The following is a 24,535-nucleotide window of genomic DNA, read 5'->3' on the forward strand; positions in this document are numbered from 1 at the left end:
GATTTATTCTGAGCATTTAATCTATATGTATGATTCTAAAAACAAGCTGCTTAAAGTAGACTCAATACAACTGCTAAAATTGTTTGAAATAACTAAAAGAAAATGAATTAAAGGAATCTATATTAAAAATTAAATAACAGTGCAATATTTTATTTCTCTATGATGTGAATAATTTGCTTATTTGGGAGTGTTTATTTCTCTGGATAAAGGAAGAATGCTCCTGAGAACTGGAAATTTTACAGAAATTTAAATACAGTTTTTAAGTTTCCACAGTGACTTATTTATGTGTTGTTATTAAGTTAGATTAAAAATGTAACTCTTGAAAAATTTATCTTTTATCTATTTGTAGCTAATTGGTACAAACTGAAACGAAACCCAAGGAACCACAGACTCTTTAGTAGATCATGGTTTAATGATCTTTGTTTTTTACTTCCCTTTTTAAACCAGAAAAGGAAATGGATAATGTTTTAGAATGTTCAGTATTTTCGCATTTCTTTTCCTTTAAAAAAGCTAATTTTGGAGGGTCAGATGTTTTAATATTGGGGTTATGGGCAAGAAACTCTTGGAACTCAAAGATCTGTTTTTATGTATCTGATATAAGCTTATTTGAAATCAGTTTCTTAAAATTAAAGAAAATTGTATAGTATATATAGACTAATAGAAGGGAAAATATTGTATATAGAAAGTGAGTTTATATATCTAAAAAAGGTTCATTTTTCTAAAAATAATTTTCATCATAATGATCTTTGTGTTCCATAACTTGAATACTTTTTAACTGGGAACATAATTGACTATGACTTTAGATTTTAGCTGCTGTCTTTATTTAAAAGTTTATAGTTGTTAATAAATAAAAGATATTTTATTTCAAAAAAAAAAGTTTATAGTTATTTTTTATAACTATGTTCTTAATAGCTTTAGCAGAAAGCACAAAGTTTTGACAGTAAAAAGTATATTTCAACACTTGAGTTTCAGTACCATTGAAAATAAAACATAACAAATATTTATAACCTTCATTCTCTGAAGAAACTGCTCCGTATCCCATAGGCGGATTTGGGCTTTGTTTTTTATTTACCCTCCTACAGCTTAACATGCACCTTACACATCTTTAAATTTTAAAAAGTGTTACAAAGAAGAGCTTTCTTTATGAAAGTTATTCTTGTTTGAATTAAACACAGATTGTCTCTAAATTATGAATGAATGAATTTTAGTTTAATTTCTTATCTTGTGCAATTTTGTTTTCCAGTGAGAAATCTGTCAACACTGATAATTCTAATAAATCTATATTACTAAGTTGGTTCCAATTTACACTAGATCTATCTTTTTGTGTTTTGTACTCAGAATACTTTCTTGTAGTAAATTTAATTGGGAGTTTTAACAACTGAGGTACTTCAATTGTTTTGTTTTGTCTCCACAGAAAATATTACAGCAAAACATATTGTGAGTAATGACAGCTCAGATAGCGATGATGAATCCCAAGAGCCCAAAGGTAAGGGAGCCGGAACCGTCTCCGGCAGCACTTCCCGGGCAAGGCTGTGAATATTGTGTCTGATTATCTCACTCAAGGCCCTGTTTTAGGCACGGAAGTAGTAAGAGTGTAACTTTCCATGGAAGGAAAGGGATTGATTGTTGTATCTATAATAAATTATGCAGCAATATATATCCCTTGCTTCTTTTCATTAGTAAAAATAGGTTACTTTATGCAAGTCGCATACTTAACACCTCAAGAAATATTTTCAACTGACAAATGGAGAACAAGCGCTGTGATGGTAGAAATGTGAAAATCTATCTTATATTGGATTAGCATGTCAGGCTTTTCAAGCATGGGCATTTTAATTTGAGTACATTGTTATTAGGCTTTAATTTTAAAAAAAATTATCTTTAACCCTTTTTTTATTAAGTAGCATGCAAAAAAATGTATTTTTATCCCAATCCTGAATCCAAACCACTTATCTTAGAGAAATCAGTGCCCAAATTATCAATTTTCTATTATTATGAAGTTGGGCCTAATTATCATTAACCTTTGTTAATGGTAGTATAAAATGGTAATACTTTAACACTTTGGCAGGCAGGAGTTATTTTGGTGTGCATCAGAATCACCAGGGGTAGAATTAGAGCAGAGGTAAGGTGAGGATCAGGGACATTTGTTATGAACCTTCTATGATCAAAGAAATGATTTTACAATTACAACACAGTGTTTAGGATAGCCACGATTTATAAAATTGTTCATCATAGCTTTTTTTTTTTTTAAGTTAACCAAGAGACGACTTTATAGTAACTGGATGATCATAGTGTCCTACTGAGTACGATCATTCAGAAATTAGTTGATATTAAAAGATGTTATCCCAAACTGAGGATTCTGGTGGAGCATTGGGTTAAATGTTGAGCTGCTAACTGAAATTTCAGGTCTATAGTATTAACCCACTATCTATCCTGCAGGAGACTGATGGTGCTGGCTCACCAGTAAAGGCCTATAGCCTCTGAACCCCGAGCGAGCTGCTCTTCCCTTCCATTTAGGGTTGTTATGGTTTGTAATTGACTCCACAGCAGTGTATTTTGTTAGGTCTTGGGTCTCTGAAACTTGACGAATTCCAACAAATATCTTATCCTCGCTTAATCATCACTGAAATGAAACTTCTCTAATTAAATTGTTCCTCACAAGATAGTTTGTGCAAATTGGAGAAATGCAACTGAACAGGTACTTGACTTGGCCACTGCTCAGTGTCTTGTGAAAATCAAAATGGGCCCAGCTGGGACCAGTTTTGGTGGCAGAAGCACCCCTGAGATTCATTCCTTCCCCCCACACTTTTTTGCTGCCTAATTGCAACAGATGATATACTGAAGCCTGTAGGGCCATCCTGGTCATTAGGTAGAAAGTAACTCCTACTTATGATCCCTTCATTTTGATACATTTAATTTGGGGCAACATCTTTAGGCAAGTTCAACTTTAGTTTCTTCAAATCAAAATGGAATCACTTAACCTGTTCTCAGAGACTTGTAATATCAAAGTAGCAAATGTATACGGCAAGCTCTATATTGTAAACCTCCTGCCATTGGGTGAATTTCAGTTCATAATGACTCTATAGGGGAGAGTAGAACTGTTCCATAGGATTTCCAAGAATGCTAATCTTTATGGAAGCAGCATTGTCTATCTCCCATCGCTAGGTTGCTGGCTGTAAACCGCTGTCCTTGTGGACATCAGCCCAAGGCTTACCCCATTGTGCCATTAAAACCAAACCCATTGCCCCCAAGTCAATTTCAACTCATATTGAACTTTATAGGTTATAAATCTTTAACGGGGGAAGATTGCGTCATCTTTCTACTGTGTAGCAGCTGGTAGTTTGGAACCACTGACCTAGCAGTTAACAGACTGCTGTTTCACATGGCTATGCCAATCAATATTTATTCTTAGTGTTACAGCTGAAGAATAAGAAACATCACAACCTGTTAACTTCTGAATGTTTTCCAGAGTTGGTGCCATTTTCCAGGCTAACATAAAGAAGGTAGATCCTCTCTACCCATGGAAGAGGGTACTTATTTAATAATAATAACCCTCACATTTTTGGAAATGCATATACATAGCATGTGTATCTGGAGGTATACATCATTTATTTTAAAACTTGCTCTATTTTAGTGAAAATTTTCTTGTAAAGTTGGCAGAAAAGTATTGGAGTAGAAAACAGTATGTTTGGTTTTTAGTTAATATATACTTATGTGAATTGATGCTGAAAGAACCATAATTTAATCATGTCTGTTAAAACTAATCTTGTGAAGACAGAAGACAATATTTCTTACATTTTATGGATGCTTACTTTTATTGATTTTCAGTTGTGAAGTGTGACTATCTTAACATTGTCATTAGGTGCTGGCAAGTTGGTTCTGACTCAAGGTGACCCTACAACAACAGAACGAAACCCCGCCGGGTCCTGCCCGATCCTCACTGTTATGCTTATGTTTGGCTCCATTGCTGCAGACACTGTGTCAATCCATCTTGTCAAAAATCTTCTTCCTGTTTTTGCTGCTCCCCTATTTTGCCAAGCATGATGTCCTTCTCCAGGGACTGGTATCTCCTCATGATCGGTCCATGGTACTAGGGCTAAATCTAGCCATCCTTGTCTGAAGGAGCATTGGCTGTACTTCTTGCAGGACAGAGTGGCTGGTGTTGCATTCATAATCAACAGGGACATTTCAAGGTCTATCTTAAAGTGTACTGCTGTCTGTGATAGGAAAATATCTCTCCACCGACAAGGGAATCTAATGCAACTATTAGTGAAATTTATACACTAACCAATAAAGTTAGTGATACAGAAATTGAAGGATGCTACCATTTCAGTCTGAAATTGATCAAATATGCAATCAAGATGCATTGATAATTATTGGTGATTAGAATGCATAAGTTGGAAACAAAGAGGAAGGAAAAGTACTTTTGGAAAATATGGCTTTGGTGATAGAAACAAAGCTGGAGATGGCATGACAGAATTTCAAAAGATCAATGAGTTGTTTGTAGCAAATATCTTTATTCAACAACATGTGAGTTTCTCCAAATGGAATACACAGAATCCATACTGATTATATCTGTGCGAAGAGATAATGGAGAAACTTAATATCAGCAACTGAAACCAGGCCAGGGGCTAACTGTGGAACAGATCATCAGCTGCTCCTGTGTAGGTTCACATTGAAGCTGAAGAAAAGTAAAACAACTCCACAAGAGCCCAAACACGACCTTGACCGTAAACCATCTCAAGAACAAATGTGCTGCATTGATTACAAATGACAGAAGATCTGATGAACTGTGGGATGACAAGAACATCATTTATGAAGAAAGCAAACCGATTGTGCAGTCACTCTTTTCTCTTTTATCAGATACATAAGCATACAGTTTTAGTTACGCATGTATATAATGATCTTGAAGGTGGTCCAAGGCTGGGCAATGTTTAGCTTTGTTGTACCTAAGGTCTCCATGAGTCAAAGCCACATCAGATGCAAGTAACAGCAACAATGTATTTATGTATAGAATTTCCACTAGCAGATCATTTGAGGTTATACTCTAGCCTAAGATGTTTTGGATTAAGAATTTATAACATTGATAATGACGACTGGTTGTGTGGTTACTTCTGCTACTACTACTACAACTACGTCTCCTATTATTATTATTATTGTTTAGAGAGACTAACGTGGGACACACATTTTCCTACGATTGTGACAGGCACGCATCTACTCAATTAAGACTCATACCAATCCCGTGAGCTTCAATGACGAGGAGCTGGAGGCAGAGAAGGGTTAAGTAACTAGTAAATAGTGGAGTCTGGGTAGTCTTCGGAGCACAGGCTTTGATGGGTTACCCAGTGTACCTCCCAGTAGTAGGGAGTATGCATAGGTTTTCAAGAAAATGCTATTTAGTACTGCTGCCTTTGGAAGATGGTCCTAAATATTACATTACAGGGCTTTAGACCATAAACTTTATAAGTATCAATGAAATAACAAGTTTACATGAACGATTGGTCATAAGGGCATATATTGAACACCAGTTTATTAAGTTAATTGAGCCTGTTAGTTATCCAATCTTAATTTGTACACTTCTTGGGTGTTTATCATCAAAGATAGGGAAGAAAACTTAAAAATGTTGCATATGGAATTAACTAATGTGGACTTTTTGGTGTGTGTGTGTGTGTGTGTGTGTGTGTGTGTGTGTGTGTCTGTATGTGTGTGTGTGTGAAGGAAAAAAGGACTGTAGACAGGGAAAAAGGTGGGAATGGAAGACATTTACCAAGAAGACTGAATAAACCAACTAGTACTGTCAAGGATGCAACTTTTAAACAAATTGTAGGTCAACAAAAAGAGCTCAGGTCGTGCTGTGGGTTAGGTGCTGGGCAGCTAGCCTCAAGGTCTGTGGTTCAAAAACACCAGCTGCTCCATGGGAGAATGAGGAGGTTGTCTGGTCCCTTAGAGTTGTATAGTCTGTCTAGGGTGTCTGTCTTATATAAGTTCTCTATGAGGCAAAATCAACTGGCAGTGGGTTTCATTTGTCTTTGGTTAAAGGTGAAGAACGGAGCCCTAGTCGAACAGTGGTTAGATGCTGACTCCAAGCCCGGCTATGTGAATCCACAGCTGCTTCGTGGGGGAAAGCTGTGGCAGCGTGCTTCTGTGATGATTACAGCCTTGACAAGGCCACGTCGCTGCTTCACTCTGTCCTGAAAGGTTGCAATGAGTCAAAATTGACATGGTGGCAATGGGATTATACCTAAAGACCAATATAAGAAGACAAAAGTGATTAGCTGAAATATTTAGTATATTAATTTATGCAAATACACTTATGGAAAATCAAAGGTCAAAGAACTGTGGTTAATTTTAACATTCAGTTACCCAAAGAGTTTCTTTTCTTTTCTTATACTCTTTTTAAAATTTTTATTTATTTTTTATACTCTTTTTTTTTAATGGATTTTCAAGTCTGCATCATATCCTTTTCCCAAACTCTTAGGCACTGAAAATGAAGATGCTGAAAGGGAATATCAAAATGATAATCAAGCAAGTTGGGTTCATCGTATGTTAATGGCGTTGGTGAGTGATTCCGCTCTGTTCAATACCCGAGAGGGACGCGCCGGGAAGGTGCATAACTTCATGTTGGGCTTGAATCTCAATTCATCCTACCCACTGTCCCCTCTGAGAGACTTCACAACACAGGAGTCCTTGGAGGATGATGAACTGGATGCAGCTGTGGCAGGTATGTTCACAGAATATTTTCTTTGAAGCTAATTCAGGATATCTTATTCTTTTATTTTCCCTTCCTTTGGAGTGGCATTTTAACTATTATTAATATTCTGTAATTGGTATTCAGTTATGCCAATGTGTATTTATTGTATGAAAGGCTTCAAATTATGGCCTTCTTGAAAAATTTTAAAAAACCCACAATAAACAAGAAATGGCCTAGTCATTCAGAACAGAAAATGTTGATTGGAATATTGAGGAGATAAAATACAGTCTGACTTCAGATGTTGGCCCTCTACTCTGGACCTCCCTTAATACAAGAACACTTTGTTCTAATAATCCAGCACTCTTGATACCCACCTTCCCGACATGATCACTGAAGGCAACATGGGTGCATAAGCAAATGTGGTGAAGAAAGCTGATGGTGCCCAGCTATCAAAAGACATAGTGTCTGGGATCTTAAAGATTTGAAGTTAAACAAGCAATCATCCAGCAGGGAAGCAAATAAGTCCACATGGAAGAAGCACACCAGTCTGTGTGATCATGAGGTATCGATGGGATCAGGTATCAGGTATTAAAAGATCCAAAACAAATAGCTATATTGATGCAAACAAGGGGTTTGGAGTGGAGACCCAAAGCCCATCGGCAGACAATTGGATATGCCCCCATAGAAGGGTTATAAGGAAGGGATGATTCAACCAAGGTGCAGGATAGCAGCAATGAAACATACATCATTCCTCTAGCTCCCAAATGTTCCACCCCCACCCTCTGCCCCCACCAGTTCCATAACCCTGTTCTACCTTACAAGTCTGGCTAGACTGAAGAACACACATTGGTACAGATACACTGGTGCACCCACTGGTACCTGGAATTCAGGACAGATAATCCCCTCATGAGCAGTAGTGGGGGTAGGGATATCATGAGGGTAGGGGATGGTTGGGAAGGGGAAGAAGGTGAAAGGGGGAACCCATCACAAGTTTGGATATATAGCCCCTCCCCCCAAAGGGGACGAATAACAGATGTGGGTGAAGGGAGACAACGGACAGTATAAGATACAATATAATAATAACAATATATAATTGATCAAGTATTTACGAGGGTGGGAGGGGGGCATGAAGGAGGAAAAAGAGGAGTTTATACCAAGGACACGAGTAGAAAATGTTTTGGAAATTATGATGGCAACATATGTACAAATATACTTGATACAATTGATGTTATACGAGCTGTAAGAGTCCCCAATAAAATGATTTTTAAAAAAAACCCAAAACAAAAAAGAAACTGTCTGACTTGGTTAGGATTCAGTCTCACAGAACTGAAAGCCCTCTACTTAGAAAAGTGTTTAATATAGGGAATTAGGAGCTTACAAAGTTGTTCCAAGACTTAGAGGAGCATGTTCTAGAATGAGCTTCCAGGAATGACTCCAAAAATAGTTCAGCATCATCCTCACAAACACCTCCACCACTGTGCTTACAGCCACTGTCTCATTTCCTCCCTGCACATCTCACGTGGGTGTTTCTCCTTGGCAAAGGCCAAGTCTCAGGTAGAATTGGAGCCAAAAGGGCGTCTGGTAACTCGGGAGCTTAGCCTGAGCCATTATGTGGCGCAATAAGGAGTACAGCGCAGGGTTTGGAATGGACTTGAGTTTCCCGGCCTACAATGTCTCACAGGGTGTATTTAATCAGTCGCTCCCGTTTTCCAAAGTTAAGAACACTGTCATGAGGCCGCTCCATGAGAACCCAGTCACTTTCAGGCTTTCATTTAGCCGCACGCCCAGCACTTTCCACGTTTGTCTGGTGAGAAGTTAAATTTATCTTGTGACCAATCACTGTAATCAATACAAGCTTCCTTATAATGATCCTGTTATTCCTCACAGTTTCTAGTTCATCATACTATCCTCTTTCTCTGAACGGTTCTGATGTCCTTCTTGGAATTTTCTGTCCAATACTAAGATACTCTAAAATGGAAATGGAACATTCTTTGAGAAGAAAAAGAATTCCAATACTCTCAGTGTATGCATCTTATCTATTCTATATTTTTGACAATGAGTGCACAGCTTTTGATTTGTGTTGTTGCTTTGGTAGTGGGATTTCTATTTGGTGCTTGTGTTAGAAAGGTTGAAAATTATTGCAAAAGTAAAAATTACTGCTCTAATTTTAATATTTAAACAAAGCAACCAGAAACTCACTGTACTTTTCATTATGTTTATGGCAACAAAGCCTAAGGTGTGAAGCTTTTCAATTTATAGCTGACATCTAAAATACCTTCCATATTTACTATAATAAAAATATGTGTGCATACTTTTATGTATATATAAAAAAAAACAAGTGAGCCTCATAGAACATTTGGAGCCAGAAAGTATCTTCAGCTATTTTATCTTTGAGAAAAAGAAGATTAAAGAGGAGAGTTGTCTTGTCATCTCAGCCTAAAATTATTCAGGCAAGTGAGGATTGGGACAAAAGTCACTTTGCATTGCTCAGAAGCCTTGCCCTTCTGCCACACTCCCTCCCCAAAGTCATCCCTCCAGCCTTGGTTTTCTTAGTCATGTCTTGGGGATGTAGGCACGGAAGTTTTCTCTGTGTCTCATCACATCTCTGTTTACATTATTGCTGTTGACCTCATCATTCGCATGTCCGCGTCGGGGACTTGGAGGGCACGTGCTCTGCGCTCTTGTTGTGACAGTTTCCTGTTAGTTTTGTAATACTTCGTGGTTTTGTGTGGACTTGGAAGCATTCGGGTTGCTTGATTGAACAACAGAATATTATTGAACAACAGAGTATTTTCAAGGGACAACTGATTATTTGTTGTTCATCTGAAATTTAAATTGAATTGCAATCTGTATTGTACCTAGTGAATCTGTCAATTAGCAGGAAGCATGCTTCTTTCACTTTCTCAAGCAGTTCTGCATTCTCACGTTTCTTCCTACTTTTCTTTCATTCATGCTTGCAGTTACACAGTGTTTAGTGTAGCGGTTCTCAAACTGTGGGTTGCAACCCCTTTGGGGGTTGAACGACCCTTTCACAGGGATCGCCCAATTCATAACAGTAGCAAAATTACAGTTATGAAGTAGCAACAAAATAATGTTATGGTGGGGGGGCGGGTGTCACCACAACATGAGGAACTGTATTACAGGGTTGTGGCATTAGGAAGTTGAGAACCACTGGTTTAGTGAGTATTAGGATGTAGGTTTTGTCTTTATAATAATCAAAATAATTTCAAGAGCCTCCCTGGTTTATGGATGGATTTACACACTTCAAATAGCAATGTATCACTGCTGTCCATTGATTTCAACGAGCAGTGACCTATAGGACAGAGTTGGAGGAGGACTGTTCGTTAGGGCTTCTAAGGCTGCAAATCTTTAGAGGAACACAAAGGTTCATCTTTCTCCCACACAGTGGCTGGTGGGTTTGAACTGATGACCTTGTGGTTAGCAGGCCGATGTTTAACTGATAGAGTCACCAGACAATGTGTAGAAAGGTAGAATAATAGCAAGAACCAGTAGTCCTGATGTTGATGGGACTGTAAATCAGCAGCTATGTAATAGTCTCATTGGAAGAAATAATTGCAAAAAAAAATATGTATGGGACCAAAGGTTCTCTCTGTAGTGTTTGGAGAATAATAGTTCTATCACCTTATCTGACTTTTTCCTCATTCTTTAAAGATTTGTGTATCATTAATAACACAAGGAAGTATAAACCACTAACTATATCATTATAGAGTCAAAAAGATTCTTTGGGTGAGGTTAAAAAAATGTTTCAGCCTAAAATTATTTTAATGATTATTATTTAAAATGATATTCTTGGAAACAACTTCAAATTTTATTTCTCAGTGTGTTTATTATTATTATTAAATCATATTTACATTGTATTTATCCAACACAAATATAAGTATATTTTGATTATAGTCAGAAGTTCCGCCAGTGCAGTGACAAATCATTCAAATTTATTATTTACAGAACTGTATTATTATCCAAGATTACACTGTAGACTGAGTTTACTAAATTGATGAGTGTTCTTTCAATCAAAGACCTCACTAAGATAGGCCTTTTTTCTCTGCCTTGGGTATTTTTCAACTTTTAAAATGAGCATATCCTTGGAATACAATGTTAAATTTTATTACAAACTGTGTTAATCTTGTTCTTACCCTGTTTCCCCAAAAGTAAGACATCCCCCGAAATAAGACCTGCGTACAGTTTTGTCTCACGCTGAAATATAAGGCATCCCCCGGAAAATAAGACCTCCCCGAAAATAAGGCCCCCTGAAACTACCGTAACTCTAGACTCTGGACCGTACTGGTGGGTGCCACACATCTCACTGTTGGCTGCAGCACAGCCGGAGCAGACAGGAAGTGCGAGGTCTCTTTGAATAAAACAATAAACAATAAATGTGTACCATATTCTTCATGGAAAATAAGACATCCCCTGAAACTAAGACCTAGAGCATCTTTGGGAACAAAAATTAGTATAAGACAATGTCTTATTTCTGGGAAACAGGGTAAAAGTCTTTGTTCAAACCTCAAGTTAGTATATGAAGTGCTATAGGTAACTAAAATTGTAGTGTTTCTTTTTTCCCCCTCTTTAACAATTAGAAATCTCCTCGCCAGCCATCCTCCTGACCACACATACACAAAAGGGTAGAGATGTTTATCTAATCTGTGTTAGGAAAATTTTATACTGATTAAAATTTCTAACATTTTAGAATAATCTCTCAGCCTAATATGAGGAAAAGTTGAGACACTATCACTGTTATTTAACTCTAATGGTATTCTTTTGAAAACAAAGGAAATGATCAATTTTACCCCATTTGCTTGCTTCAAAAGAGTTGTATAATCTTGGAAAGGCTGCCCCTGGCTTCTTTCCTGTTTACTTCTATGTTTACATTATTTACTATGACACATACCACCTGCAATAATAAATCGGCTATTTTAGGCCAGAGTTCCAAACAAATGTAAATATTTGTGCATTTTAAATTAAATTTGTATGCTTTATTTATAAAACAACCATCACAAAGACCTACAGCTGAATGGTTTTTAAAATAGATTGCATAATTATAAGACACAATTATGATACCTATTCAAGAACCTGATTTACTCATTCACTGTTTGGAAATAATACAAAGGTAAGTAAAAATGTGTTGTTATTATTGTTCCTTTTCAGACCCATATGGGTTTATTCCAAACAAAATATGTTAGGGAATATCTTTGCCATCAGTGGATGGCTTCAGATAAGTTCTCTCAGCAGTTCACTCCCAGTAGTCTCATTAGGGTGCCTCTATTAAGAGCTCCAATAAAAACAGTGGCTTGTGAGTGGGTCTTCTGGGCCCGTTAAATTCTGAGCAGTCAGTCCAGAAGGTTATAAAACTGCTTTTTAAGTTCCAAAGGTAGAGTGTTGACGGATTTTCTTGAAGGACACAAGATGATCACAGGGACTCAGTATGAAGAAGTGTTAAGAAAAATGAAAACTGTTTGGTGAGAAAAAGGCCAGGCAATTATGCCAAGGTATCCCCCATTATAGCAATGCACCTGCTCATTCTTCAAGGCTAGCAAGGGCCGTCCTAAGAACACCGCATTGGGAAAACTTGCCCCACCCACTTTATTGTTTTGATATTTCCCTTTAGATTTCTTTTTGTTCACCCACCTCAAAGAACATTAAATAGGGACACAATCTGAGTCTCTTGAGGATGCCCAAACTGACCTTTGGATGTGGTATAAATCGAAGAAATAAAAATTCTTCAGAGAAGGGTTAGAGAAATGGAAATTTCACCTTCAGATGAGTTTAGACCTAGATGGAGTATATGTCTAGAAACGATGACATTATGATTTTATTTTTTGACCAATAATTTTGTCTTACACTCCTATATATTGATTTCCCTGGACTGCCATAACAAAATATCACAAATTCAGTGGCATATAAAAACATAAATGTATTATCTTACAGATTTGGTAGCTAGTGATTTGAATTCAAGGCATCGATAGGGTCATATTCTGTCTCCATTACTCTTACTTTTCTCTTTCAGGTCCGGGGAGTTGTCAGTGTTCCTTGCCTTGTTGCTGTCATCTCAGATGTCCCCCTTCCTCTAACTTTCTGTGTCTTTCTTCAATTCTCTAAAGACACCACTGATTAGATTAGGACACACTCTACCCTGGTATGACCTCATGCTAACTTAAATGATAACATCGTCAAATATTTTATTTCTAAACAAGGTCATTGTGAAGCAGCTGAATTATTGGTATGACTCTCCCACTCATGGTCTTTGTAACTCCAACCAATGACTGGGTTAAAAAAAAACCACTGGCATCCAGTTGCTTCCAACTCCTAGCCATAGGTAAGGGCAGAGCTCCTGTGGGTTTCTAATGCTACCATCTTTCTAGAAGCCAAAAGCTTCATATTTCTGTCTTGGAGGGGTTAGTGGGTTTTAACTGCTGACAATGCAGTTAGCAGCCAATGTGTAACCCTCTTTGTAGGAACATGAAAATAAGGTATATGGGACTCTAATGTAGGATGTGGTCAGTGCTGCTTTTCTGTGGGTATAAAGTGAGTCCTCTGAAAACCAATAATGGTAAAGAGAGGAGGGGCTCACGACCACACAACCATCAAGAAAAAGGACCATGAATGGAGTACATCTTTTATACTCTGCGATCCCTGGATGGAAAGGCAGTGGCCGAAAGAGCTGCAATGATGACATGCTACAGAGCCTTGGGCTTCCCACCCTACAGGATAAGTGGGGCTGAGTGCCTTTGGGCAGGAGGCTGGCTGCTGAGGAGGGTGCCATTTTTAGCAATAACCAGTGCGGAAAGAATAGTGTAACAGTTGCCTGGGCAAGGAAGAGACCCAGTTCATGGCATGTGTTGGAGACCATGGACCAAAGAAGGAGATGCGCCAGCTGGCATGACTGAGAAAGGGCACTGGGGACATAAAGATTGTATTCTTAACATTTTTTATTCTGACTTGCAACCTGTTAGCTTCCCTAATAAGCCCCATAATCAGGAGTACTATATCAACGGTAAGTTCTGTGTGGCAATTGCAAATGGACTGCCTAGCCCTGCAGAGAAATGGAGTGCTATGAGAGGAATAATTAGTCTCAGAATAAAGTAAAGAAAGTTTGGGGGCTCAAGGCATATCTGACTTCCTCCTCACAGAAACTCTCTCGTGGACTGATGTGGAATTGGGTTCCTTCCTCTTTTGAAGTCAAGAGGTTTAAATATAATTTACTCAGTTATATTTAAATACCAGGAATGAGAATTTCAACCTGTCTTTTTTTATAGATCAGAATTCAAACCATGGCATAACATCTTATTTAAATTATGGGAAGATATTCTACTGTAGTGGCATTTATCAAAGTCTCTAAACATAAAAGTAGATTTTAATAATAAGTCAAGTTTAAGTTTGAATAATTTGGTAAAAGTTAAAAACGCCATGATTGTCTTCACAGGGTAGTGGGATACAGTAGACTAGAGGATTTGAGAAATCTTCTTGAAGGTGCCTTGAGGGTAGCGCTTTAAATGCAGAATCGCTTGCATTGGCATTCCAACAGGACTACTTATTAACTTGATATCTTGAGTGGTTATTTAATATAAATCCCAGTTTACTATAAAAGATAAGTAATAGTGGTCCTACCTTATAGCGGTTTGGTGAGGATTTGATGGCATTTACAGCATACAAAGTGCCGTCCGTACAAACACCGAGGAGAGACAACATGCAATATAGTTTATTAATCTGAGCTCTTTAATCTTGCCTTTCTCAGGCATATTTGATCATGAGACCCTTATGCGGTGTGTGGAACACCTGTTAATATCTTGCACAGTGTGGTCTTTGCACCTCCATGTGGAAACCCTACTTCCTGTTGGTTCGTCTGGGAGGTCGTAATGATAGGGTTTCGCTCTGAGCTAGAGCTGAGCATGGGCCCCCTAACTAGACACACTTATTTCTCTCACGTGCACTGTGATTTTATGAGGATAATAGCATTCTGCCGCAAAAGGACAGATGATACATCATATGAAAGCAATGGCGTGTTTTGATTAATCTTTTGTTTTAATCCTTAAAATACTGAATTTATGGAACCAAATAAAACCTTCTAGGAATTATCATTTTATTTCTTAATATAGTAAAGGAAGGCACCTCATTTCAAAATGTTCACATTTGTGTGTTTTTAACAATTCATGGACTCATGTGTAGAGAGCCTCTCTAAATTAATAATTCACTCCTTTCCAAGTGGGACATAGCGCAGGGCTTGGGCTTCAAGGACATGGCTTTCGATCTTTACTTTCGTTTTCTTGTGAAGCTGGCCAGTTACTGCCATCTCTCTAGCCTGTGGTTTCTTTTCTTTAAAATGGTGTTGCTAGTACTTCTTGTGTAAAAGTCTTATAAGAATGAGAACTATAACGCAAATGTGTATGAGATTTCCAATACATAATAGAGACTCAAAGACAGCGAGGCAGCTTTTAACAGAGGAAGATTTCCCGAATAATGAATGTCCATCTTCTTAGTAAAATATTTAAAATGTAATATAAACCAAAGATGATTTTAACTCTTAAGGTATATATATATATATGTGTGTGTGTGTATACATATATATAAATTTTAAACAAATTCAGAGTATTATGTAAATCAATTGGCTTTCATAACGCACACATATATACATGTATATGCTTTTGTGTGAGTATATGGGTATGTTTATATATGCATATAGATAGATAGATACTCATGAATAGATAAACTTAAGTTCCAGGTTCTGTAATATATACAAGCTTAGGATATTGATTAAAAGTAATTGTAAAAATTATAAGAGGCCTCTTTTCCCCCTCTTTGGCTTAGGATATCTCCTGAGATGTAGCAAGGACCCATCAGTATTTTTGAAAATGAAATCTTAAAAAAAGTCATGCCTTTATGCTTCAGAACTATGACCTTATCTTGTCTTTTGAAACTAATATATCCTTTCAGCACATTTACTTTTCTTTTAAGGCTTCATACTTTTCTATTTACTTCAGCTGGATTGGGTAGTGAAAATCACCTTAATTTTCAATTCTTTTCCAAGCTATACTCTAATAACATTCTTCTATTTTCGGTGTTTTAAAGAAAGAGGTTAATTTTTTTTAAATCACTTTATTGGGGACTCGTACAACTCATCACAATCCATACATCCATCCATTGTGTGTCAAGCACATTTGTACATTTGTTGCCCTCATCATTCTCAAAACATTTGCTTTCTACTTGAGCCCATGTTATTAGTTCCTCATTTTTTCTCCTCTCTCCCCACTCCCCCTCCTTCATGAACCCACGATAATTTATAAATTATTTTGTTGTCATATCTTACACTGTCCAACATCTCCCTTCACCCACTTTTCTGTTGTCCATCCTCCAGGGAGAAGGTTATATGTAGACCCTTGTAATTGGTTCCCCCTTTCTAACTGACCTTCCTTCCACCCTCCTGGTATTGCCACACTCACCACTGGTCCTGAAGGGATCATCTGTCCTGGATTCCCTGTGCTTCCAGTTACTATCTGTACCAGTGTACATCCTCTGGTCTAGCTGGATTTGTAAGGTAGAACTGGGATCATGACAGTGAGGGGTTAGGGAGGAAGCATTTAAGAACTAGAGGAAAGTTGTATGTTTCATCGTTGCTACATTGCACTCTGAATGGCTTGTCTCCTCCCCATGACCCTTCTGTAAGGGGATGTCCAGTTGCCTACAAATGGGCTTTGGGTCCCCAAACTGCACTGCCCCTCATTCACAATGATATGATTTTTTTGTTCTTTGAGGCTGATACCTGATCCCTTTGACACCTCATGATCACACAGGCTGGTGTGCTTCTTCCATGTGGGCTTTGTTGCTTCTGAGATAGATGGCCGCTTGTTTACCTTCAAGCCTTTAAGACCCCAGATGCTATATCTTTTGATTGCCCGGCACCATCGACTTTCTTCACCACATTTGCTTATACACACATTTGTCTTCAGTGACCATGTTGGGAAGGTGAGCATCATGGAATGCCATTTTAATAAAACAAAGTGTTCTTGCATTGAGAGAGTACTTGAGTGGAGGCCCAGTGTCCATAAGCTACCTTAATACTAAACCTATAAATATATGCACATAGATCTCTTTCCCCATCATCATATACAAATATATTTACATTTGTACATGCCTGTATTTAGACCTCTATAAATGCCCGTTGCCGCCTAGTTATTTCCTCTACTTCCTTTTACTTTCCTCTTGCCCCACTATCATGCTCAGCCTTCATTTGGGTTTCAGTAATTCCCCTTGGTCACACTGTGTTTGATCAAGCCCTACCAGGCCTCCTACACCCTCCTCACCACCGATTTGGATCACTTGTTGTTCCCTTGTCCCTGGGTTGGCTAATACCGACTTCCTTTCCCCCACCTCCCTCTCTCCCAAGCCCCTTTACCCCCCTCCCCCCAGGAACCATTGGTCTCATTGTTTCCTCCTCTGGATTATTTATCCAGCCTATCTTATCTAGATAGACCTGCAGAGATGATAATATTCACAAGAAAACAAGACAGAGCAAAACCAAAGTGACAAAAGAAAACAAAAAGTATTGTGTACTTTACATGGCTGTTGTAAGATTTATAGACAGGATAATGTATGAGGAACTGTCTTTAAACCAGCAAAGTCCCATCTAATGTGTTCTTGTTAGGGGCTGTTGAGTCATCTCAGACTCATAGTGAACAAAACACTGTCCTGTCCCGCAGCACCCTCACAATTATTGTTATGTTTGAGCTCATTACTGCAGCCACTGTGTGCGATGCACTATTAAAGGGATGATGATGTATAGCAGTGGTTGTCAACCTTCCTAATGCCGTGAGCCTTTAATACAGTTCCTCATGTTGGGGTAACCCCCATAACCATAAAATTATTTTTGTCGCCACTTCATTACTGTAATTCTGCTACTGTTATGAATAGGGTGACCCCTGTGAAAGGGTTGTCCAAGCTCCAAAGGGATCGCGACCCACAGGTTGAGAACTGCTGATGTATAGGTTAACGACCCTTTGAGACACAGTCGGGTGAGCGTTAGACTGTTATCTGCAACCCTGGCAATTCCAAACCTTCTGTCAGGCTGTGCGAGAAAGATGAGGCTAGCGGCTCCTGTAAAGATGTACAGGGTTGGAAACCATGTGTAGGATTGCTATGACTCAGAATCGCCACAATGCGAGTGGGTTTGGTTTCCAGTTTGAATGCACAGCTTGGAGTTCATGGCAGCATCTGTGGTAAGTAATCTCCATGCTTTGTCTCACTTAATCCTCAGGGCAGCCTTACGGAAGAAGAAACTGCGACTCACAAGCAAAAATAACTTCCTGTCTCCCAAACTAGACTCAGACCTGCCTCCGTTAGTCTCCAAAGCCTAAAGTCTTAACCCACTTTCTGTCCCTTAAGTTTATCTAACAAGCATTTTTATATCCTTAATAATATAGAATGTTAAATACTCATTTAATTAATTATTCATTTATTTCTTCTTTAAGATCCTGATGAATTTGAACAGATATACGAGCCCCTGGATGTCAAAAGTAAAAAGATCCATGTGGTGGATAGTGGGCTCACATTTAACCTCCCTTATCCCTTGATCCTGAGACCACAGAGAGGGGTTGATCTTATCATTTCTTTCGACTTTTCTGCAAGGCCAAGCGATTCCAGCCCTCCCTTCAAGGTAAGAAGAGTACATATAACATTCCATTACCTACCATATTCTCTTGCATGTCTTGTTTAAAAAAATCATTTTTTAAAATCATTTTATTAGGGGCTCATACAACTCTTATCACAATCCATACACACATCAATTGTGTAAAGCGCATTTATACATTCATTGCCCTCATCATTCTCAAAACATTTTCTCTCCACTTAAACCCCCGACATTAGGTCCTCATTTAAAAATCATTTTATTGGAGGGGCTCATACAGCTCTTATCACAATCCATACATGCATCCATTGTGTCAAGCACATTTGTACATGTGTTACTGTCATCATTTTCAAAACATTTTCTATTTGAGCTCTTAGTATGAGCTCCTCATTTTTTTCCTCCCTCCTCCACTCCCCCTCCCTCATGAATCCTTGATCATTTATAAATGTCTATTTTTTTCATGTCTTACTCCAACCACTGTCTCCCTTCACCCACTCTTCTGTTGTCCATCTCCCTGGGAGGGGATTATATACTGTATCAATCATTGTGATTGGTTCCCCTTTATTCCCCCCACCTTCCCCTGCCCCTCCTGGTGTCGCCACTCCCGCTATTGGTCCTGAGGGGTTTATCTGTCCTGGATTTCCTGTGTTTTGAGCTTTCCTCTGTACCAGTGTACATGCTCAGGTCCAGCCAGATTTATAAGTTAGAATGGGGTTCATGATGGTGCAGGTGGGGGGGCTGGGGGTGGAAAGCATTAAAGAAGGAGAGGAAAGTTGTGTGTTTCATCGGTGCTATACTACACCCTGACTGGCTCGCCTCTTCCTTGTGACCTCTCTGAAAGGGGATGTCCAACTGACCGTAGATGGATTCTGGGTCTCCACTCCGCCCTCCCTCTCATTCACATTGATATGAATTTTTGGTTTTGTTTTGGATCTTTGATGCCAGATACCTGATCCTATCGACACCTCATGATCACACAGTCTGGTGTGTTTCTTCCATCTGGGTTATGTTGCTTCTCAGCTAGATGGCTGCTTGTTTATCTTCAAGCCTTTAAGACCCCAGATGGTATATCTTTTGATAGCCGGGCATTTCTTATATGTCTTATAAATCTTGCATGTCTTATAAATCTCTTAGTCTCCTTGACCCCAATTTTGTATCCCTTAAAACTATTTTTTACATTATTACAAGCAATATTTCTAAAGCACAGTCCTAAAGAATGGTTTCACTGCTTCAGGAAACTTTTAAATGACTTTCTCTGATATACACTAATGTCAGCCTTGACCAAGCAAGTGTGCCTCACTAGATCAAAAGTTCTGGCGGGAAATTGGAATGACAGATATAATGAGTTAGGAGGTTTTAGCAGGTAAATGATAACAAAAGCCAGGTAAACGGATGGACTCTCATCGGAGGCCTGTGTACTGGAAGAAGGGAAGGGATAGAATGCACCTTGCAGAGAACAATAGAATTGAAGGAACTTTGGAGGAAAGCCAAGGAAGTGCGCAGTGTTTATGAAAATGAGTTGAAGTTATTTAACAACAAGAAAGATTTTAATAAACTGAGCAATAGACATTTTGATAGCATGAAACTCTCTGACTAGTGGTTTGAGGAAATGGTGCAAGTTAAGAAAATGGTGACAATGCTGTAAGGTTCAAAGGGAAAGGAATATGGCCTGTAAATTCAAGAGCATGCAGGAAGAGGAAAGTCGTGTGTGTGTGTGTGTGTGTGTGTGTGTGTGTGTGTATTAGAGTTGTTAGTAGAAGGGGCTAAAGCATGCTTCAGTACAGATGCCCAAGGAGCCTTAGTTACTATTGAAGTGAGGAGATCGATACATGGTAGGATTGCATCACTGGGGAAGTCGGGGTGGAGACTGGGAAGTAGTTCAAGGCACAAACAGACGACAGTACTTTAGAAACCCACACTGGTGTCAAAGGGAAGGGCAAAGAATGGCTTTGGTTGACTGGCCAGCGTGGCGAAGGAAAGGTAAGCATGGGTAAGCAGGGTGATAAGCAGGGGGAGGAAGTGCTTGCAGCACTTGCCTTCCCTGCTTTCTGCTTCAGTGGGTTCAAACAGCAGATTGAAAACTTTCAGGAAAAAAAAAATTGCAGAAAATGAAATTTGAATTTGATGAGCTGAGCACTCTGCTGAACCCATGTGAACGAAGTGCTGTAGCCTCTCACTGTTTCCCAGAGCTGCCGGCCCTCTTGAGCAATCTGTGTTTGAGAACGAATCACCTTTCATCTTCTTCGATCACTACTTGTGTTGTGTGTGTCTTTTGTTTCCATGAAAAAATGGCCCTGAAAAGCAATTAGATGGTTAAAGCAATCTCTTCTAAAGTTAAAAGGGATCATCGTTTACTATATACGTAGTGTTGGTATTTTATTAAGTATTAGGAATAATCTAGAGATGACTTACATATATGGGTGGATGTAGGCAAGTTATATGCAAATGTCACAACATTTTATATAAGGAACTTAAGTATCTGAAGATTGTGTGTGTGTGTGTGTGTGTTGGGGGGGGGCTGGGGGGGTTGGAATCAATCCTGCATAGATAGAGAAGGACAACTGAGGTTTTTCTGATAGTTTCTAACCCAAGTGACACTATCTTATATTTTTCCTCCCAAACTTGCTTCACATACAAAGTTACCCTTGAAAAGTTACCCTTCTGGATCACCACAGGTCTAGTTTTAGGGATTTTTGTAGTATTTGGTTAGGAAATCTTCCTGGCTTCTTGCCGGGCAGCTTTGTTCCCCAGATTTCTCTCCTGTTCTTTGCTAACTATAGCTTAGTTGGATATTTACAATTTTAGAGAGCATGTCTCCAACCCCTAGTTCTTTCTATTTAAGAATAATTTCTAGACATTTTTACCTTTGTATTTTTCTGCATGTACTTTAGAATAGCTTTTATCAATTCTTTTCATTTTCCCCTTTCTCTAAATGTACATGTCTGTTTTTATTATCTGTTTACTATAATATAAAACCCATTAGTTTGGAAATAGTGAATTGTATTTGCAGAAGTTTGCTATAAAGGGTATTGCAGTTTATTAAATGCAATCCTTTTTACTTTCAATGTAAACTAAAAAGTTTTAGTATAAATATTGTGAAAAGTCAGAATTATTGGCTATACTTTTTATTTTTTGAATCTTATAACTTTTCATAAATAGAGTTCAGGATGGGATTTTATAAGGACGATATAGAAAGAAAGAAATCATAGCTTTTGATAATGATAACCACAGTTTATAGTATATTGGCTTTGTCACTTCTCTTTAAACTTGATGGTGTCAATATAATAGATAGTTTAAATGAAAAATCAGGATTCAAAATAATAGTTTTAATTTATCTAACAAAAGCAAATCATTTCCATTTTGTGAAGCTTTTATTTTTATGTTGTTGTCAACTATTTAATAGCTATTAGCTCTATTAAATGAAAACTATGCTATGATAGTTGACTAAATTATCCCATAAGATGATGGGCATAATAAGTTCATCAGTACAATAAACCAATTCCAAAATTAGTTTGAATATGTCTAGGAAATTTCTGTAACAGTGTCCCCTAAAAACATTATTATATTTATGGATATATATTCATATATATGTTCCACATACAAAAATACATTTGCATATGATTATGGACACATAGGGTCACTTAGTAAGAACTGACTTGATGACCTGGGTTATAGACACAGTGGCTACAACAATGGGATTAAATATAGGAACAAGCGTGAGTAGCATGTCTTGTTTTGTTATACATCAGGTCACTACACATCAAAGCAGGCCCCAAGATGCCTCACAACAACAGTGATACACCTATACTTCCCTGTAATGCAATAACACATGCTTTCCCATAGACATGTGAGTATATAAATCAAATTTTACCTATGTAACCAGATAGATACATCTTATTTGTTATTTCTGCCTGATATTTATAATATTGAGCCTGTAGTAACTTTTAACAAAGTAGTGACATGCCAGTAGTAACCAACGGAGTGAGAACACGCCTGTTGCCAATGGCCAGTCTGCTGGTGCAGGAGCACACAGTGCTAGTTGAATGGGCAGTAGCACAAGTGAGTGGGCACCATCATTCAGTAGGACAAGGAGAGAGTGTGCTGTACCACCCGCAAGGGAGGGGTGTGGCAGCAAGTAGGAGAAACGGTTTTATCATCTCTGTTTCCGTAAATTGGAAAGAAACTTGCTTTAGTCCTCCCTGCTCTTTTTACTGCTTTATCATCAGAAGCCAGGAAAATCGGTTCATTTAAAAAAAAAGACAGAAGGAGAAAGTCAGCATAGACAATGAAAAATGCCACAAGGTAGGATAATTTGAAATTAGCTAGCCATCGAACATTGTAGAAGTAATGCATGTTTAACTTTTCTCTCTGTATTTCACTCATGGCCAAAATTCCATTTAAATCAAAATTGAAGAAAAAAGCTCTGTATTTTTCCGCTTCCTTTGTTGACATTTGGGATGGCCCTTGTTTTAGAGTTGAGTCCTGGGGGTGCAATGGCACAAGTGCTCATCTGCTCATCACAAGATCCACCCCTTTGAACCCATCACCCTATCCTTGGGAGAAAGATGAGGTGGCAGTTTGCTGGCATAGTTTGACAGCCCTGGAAGTAGATGGGGAAGTTCTACTCTGACGTAGAGGGTCACTGTGAGTCAGCATTGACTGGATACAGTTGGTTTGGTTTTGCTGTGTGATTCACTTACAATTCTGATATTGGACCATACTCTCATGACCACGCAAGTCCAAACATCTGCTTCATGGACTGAAATCTCCCAAGCCTCATTTAAGGACACTGCCTTGCATTAAATGTAGTGATTTCAAGTTTACTTGAACATGAATACTGAGTATCAGTTGTCTTCTTGGTCAGTAAAAGCCCAGCATTAGTTTCTCCTTTCATGTTTGTGAATTTATAGTAACTTCTTAATTAAGAAGAGCTAACTGGAAAGTTTTAATACAGAAGATTATTCTACTCTGTTGCATGATAGAGCTTTTAACATGTTTTTCCCCCCCTAGGGAGTGAGTGAAGCTGCAAAACAATGAATTATAAACTGTAGCTTCTAAATACGGAGTCTCAAATTAGTTACCTCAGTGCTTTTCTAAGATTTGTCGATGTTATTCCTTCTCCCCAATCTTTAAAATCAGCCTACAGTAACTTCCTTATGCTGTTGGTCTTCAATTTGCAAGACAGAAGGCTTATTATTTTCTCTAAAGTAAAGCCAACTTATCATTTTCATAGATGTTTTAGGCAATTTACACTGTGATTTAGATATATTTCTGTTATTTAGATGATTTTTCCTGGTCTTCCAGACCATTTGGTCATGTTTAATATTCAAAACAAAGTACAAACATCTTAAAAACATTATTTTAAAGAAGATTGTCACATGGTTATCTTTACAGCATATGTTTTGGGTACGTGCTGTGGATTCCTTGTGGTATAAACATGAATACCCTGGGCTGCTGACCAAGATTGGTGCTTTGAGTCTACGCAGACGTCCCCCAAAGGAAAAGACTGGGGCTCTGCTTCAGAGTCATTTTGAAGGCAGATATTTTAAAATGTAGTTTTACTAGGAGTAAATGTAGTTTTATTAGTCTATGTAAATATGGAGTATCTGAGGTGTCAAACAATAATAACAACAAGGAGTTCAAAGAGAACACAGTTTGGGAATAGTGCTGTATTTTCTAGATTGCCCCTGGGAGGGCGGGCTCTCCTGGCATTCGCTCAGAAATCCTTGGTGGAACCAGTGTGCTCCGCTCCGGCTCTGCGTCGTGGCTGCCCAGCCTTCGCAGAACTAAGGATGACACAGCAAGGCGGGAGAGTTTTCCATCCTGTAATCGCCGTCTCTGGAGTCATCACTGTATAACCTTTTCCACATCGGGAAAAGGGAAAGTTTCCACTTCTCCCCGATTCAAAGGGGGAGTCTAAAAATAACTGGCCTTTTCCCTCACGCAGTTCCCTTTTCCTCTTTCTCCACACAGCCCCTCATCATCATCGGACTCCTTGACTCACGTTTGTAAACACTAGAAAACCTCTCCCTGGTCCTCACGTAACTGAGCCGCCGGCTAAACTAATGGTTTTATTTTGAGGTTGGATAATCCTGAATGAACAATTACGAATCGTGGCAGACAAGAAATAACAAGCTGAATGATTCAACTGAACAAGTGTTTGGTGATAAAAGTTTGATCACTTCAGACAAAAAATTGCTTAGTCACGCATA

At 38.4% G+C, this 24,535-nt stretch overlaps 1 protein-coding gene across 1 annotated transcript in view; it reads left to right on the plus strand.

Moving 5' to 3' along the window:
* Positions 1-24,535, plus strand: part of PLA2G4A (phospholipase A2 group IVA) — a 166,463-nt gene that overhangs the window by 127,480 nt on the left and 14,448 nt on the right. The window contains exons 13-15 of the mRNA XM_004706661.2: positions 1,415-1,486; positions 6,476-6,718; positions 18,169-18,353. Of these exons, the coding sequence (XP_004706718.1) occupies positions 1,415-1,486; positions 6,476-6,718; positions 18,169-18,353 (500 nt within the window). The remainder of the gene's footprint in view (positions 1-1,414; positions 1,487-6,475; positions 6,719-18,168; positions 18,354-24,535) is intronic.

This window comes from Echinops telfairi, unplaced genomic scaffold (assembly GCF_000313985.2).
Source record: "Echinops telfairi isolate 266 unplaced genomic scaffold, ASM31398v2 ScPeMD7_7424;HRSCAF=8462, whole genome shotgun sequence".
Classification (NCBI taxonomy): Eukaryota; Metazoa; Chordata; class Mammalia; order Afrosoricida; family Tenrecidae; genus Echinops; species Echinops telfairi.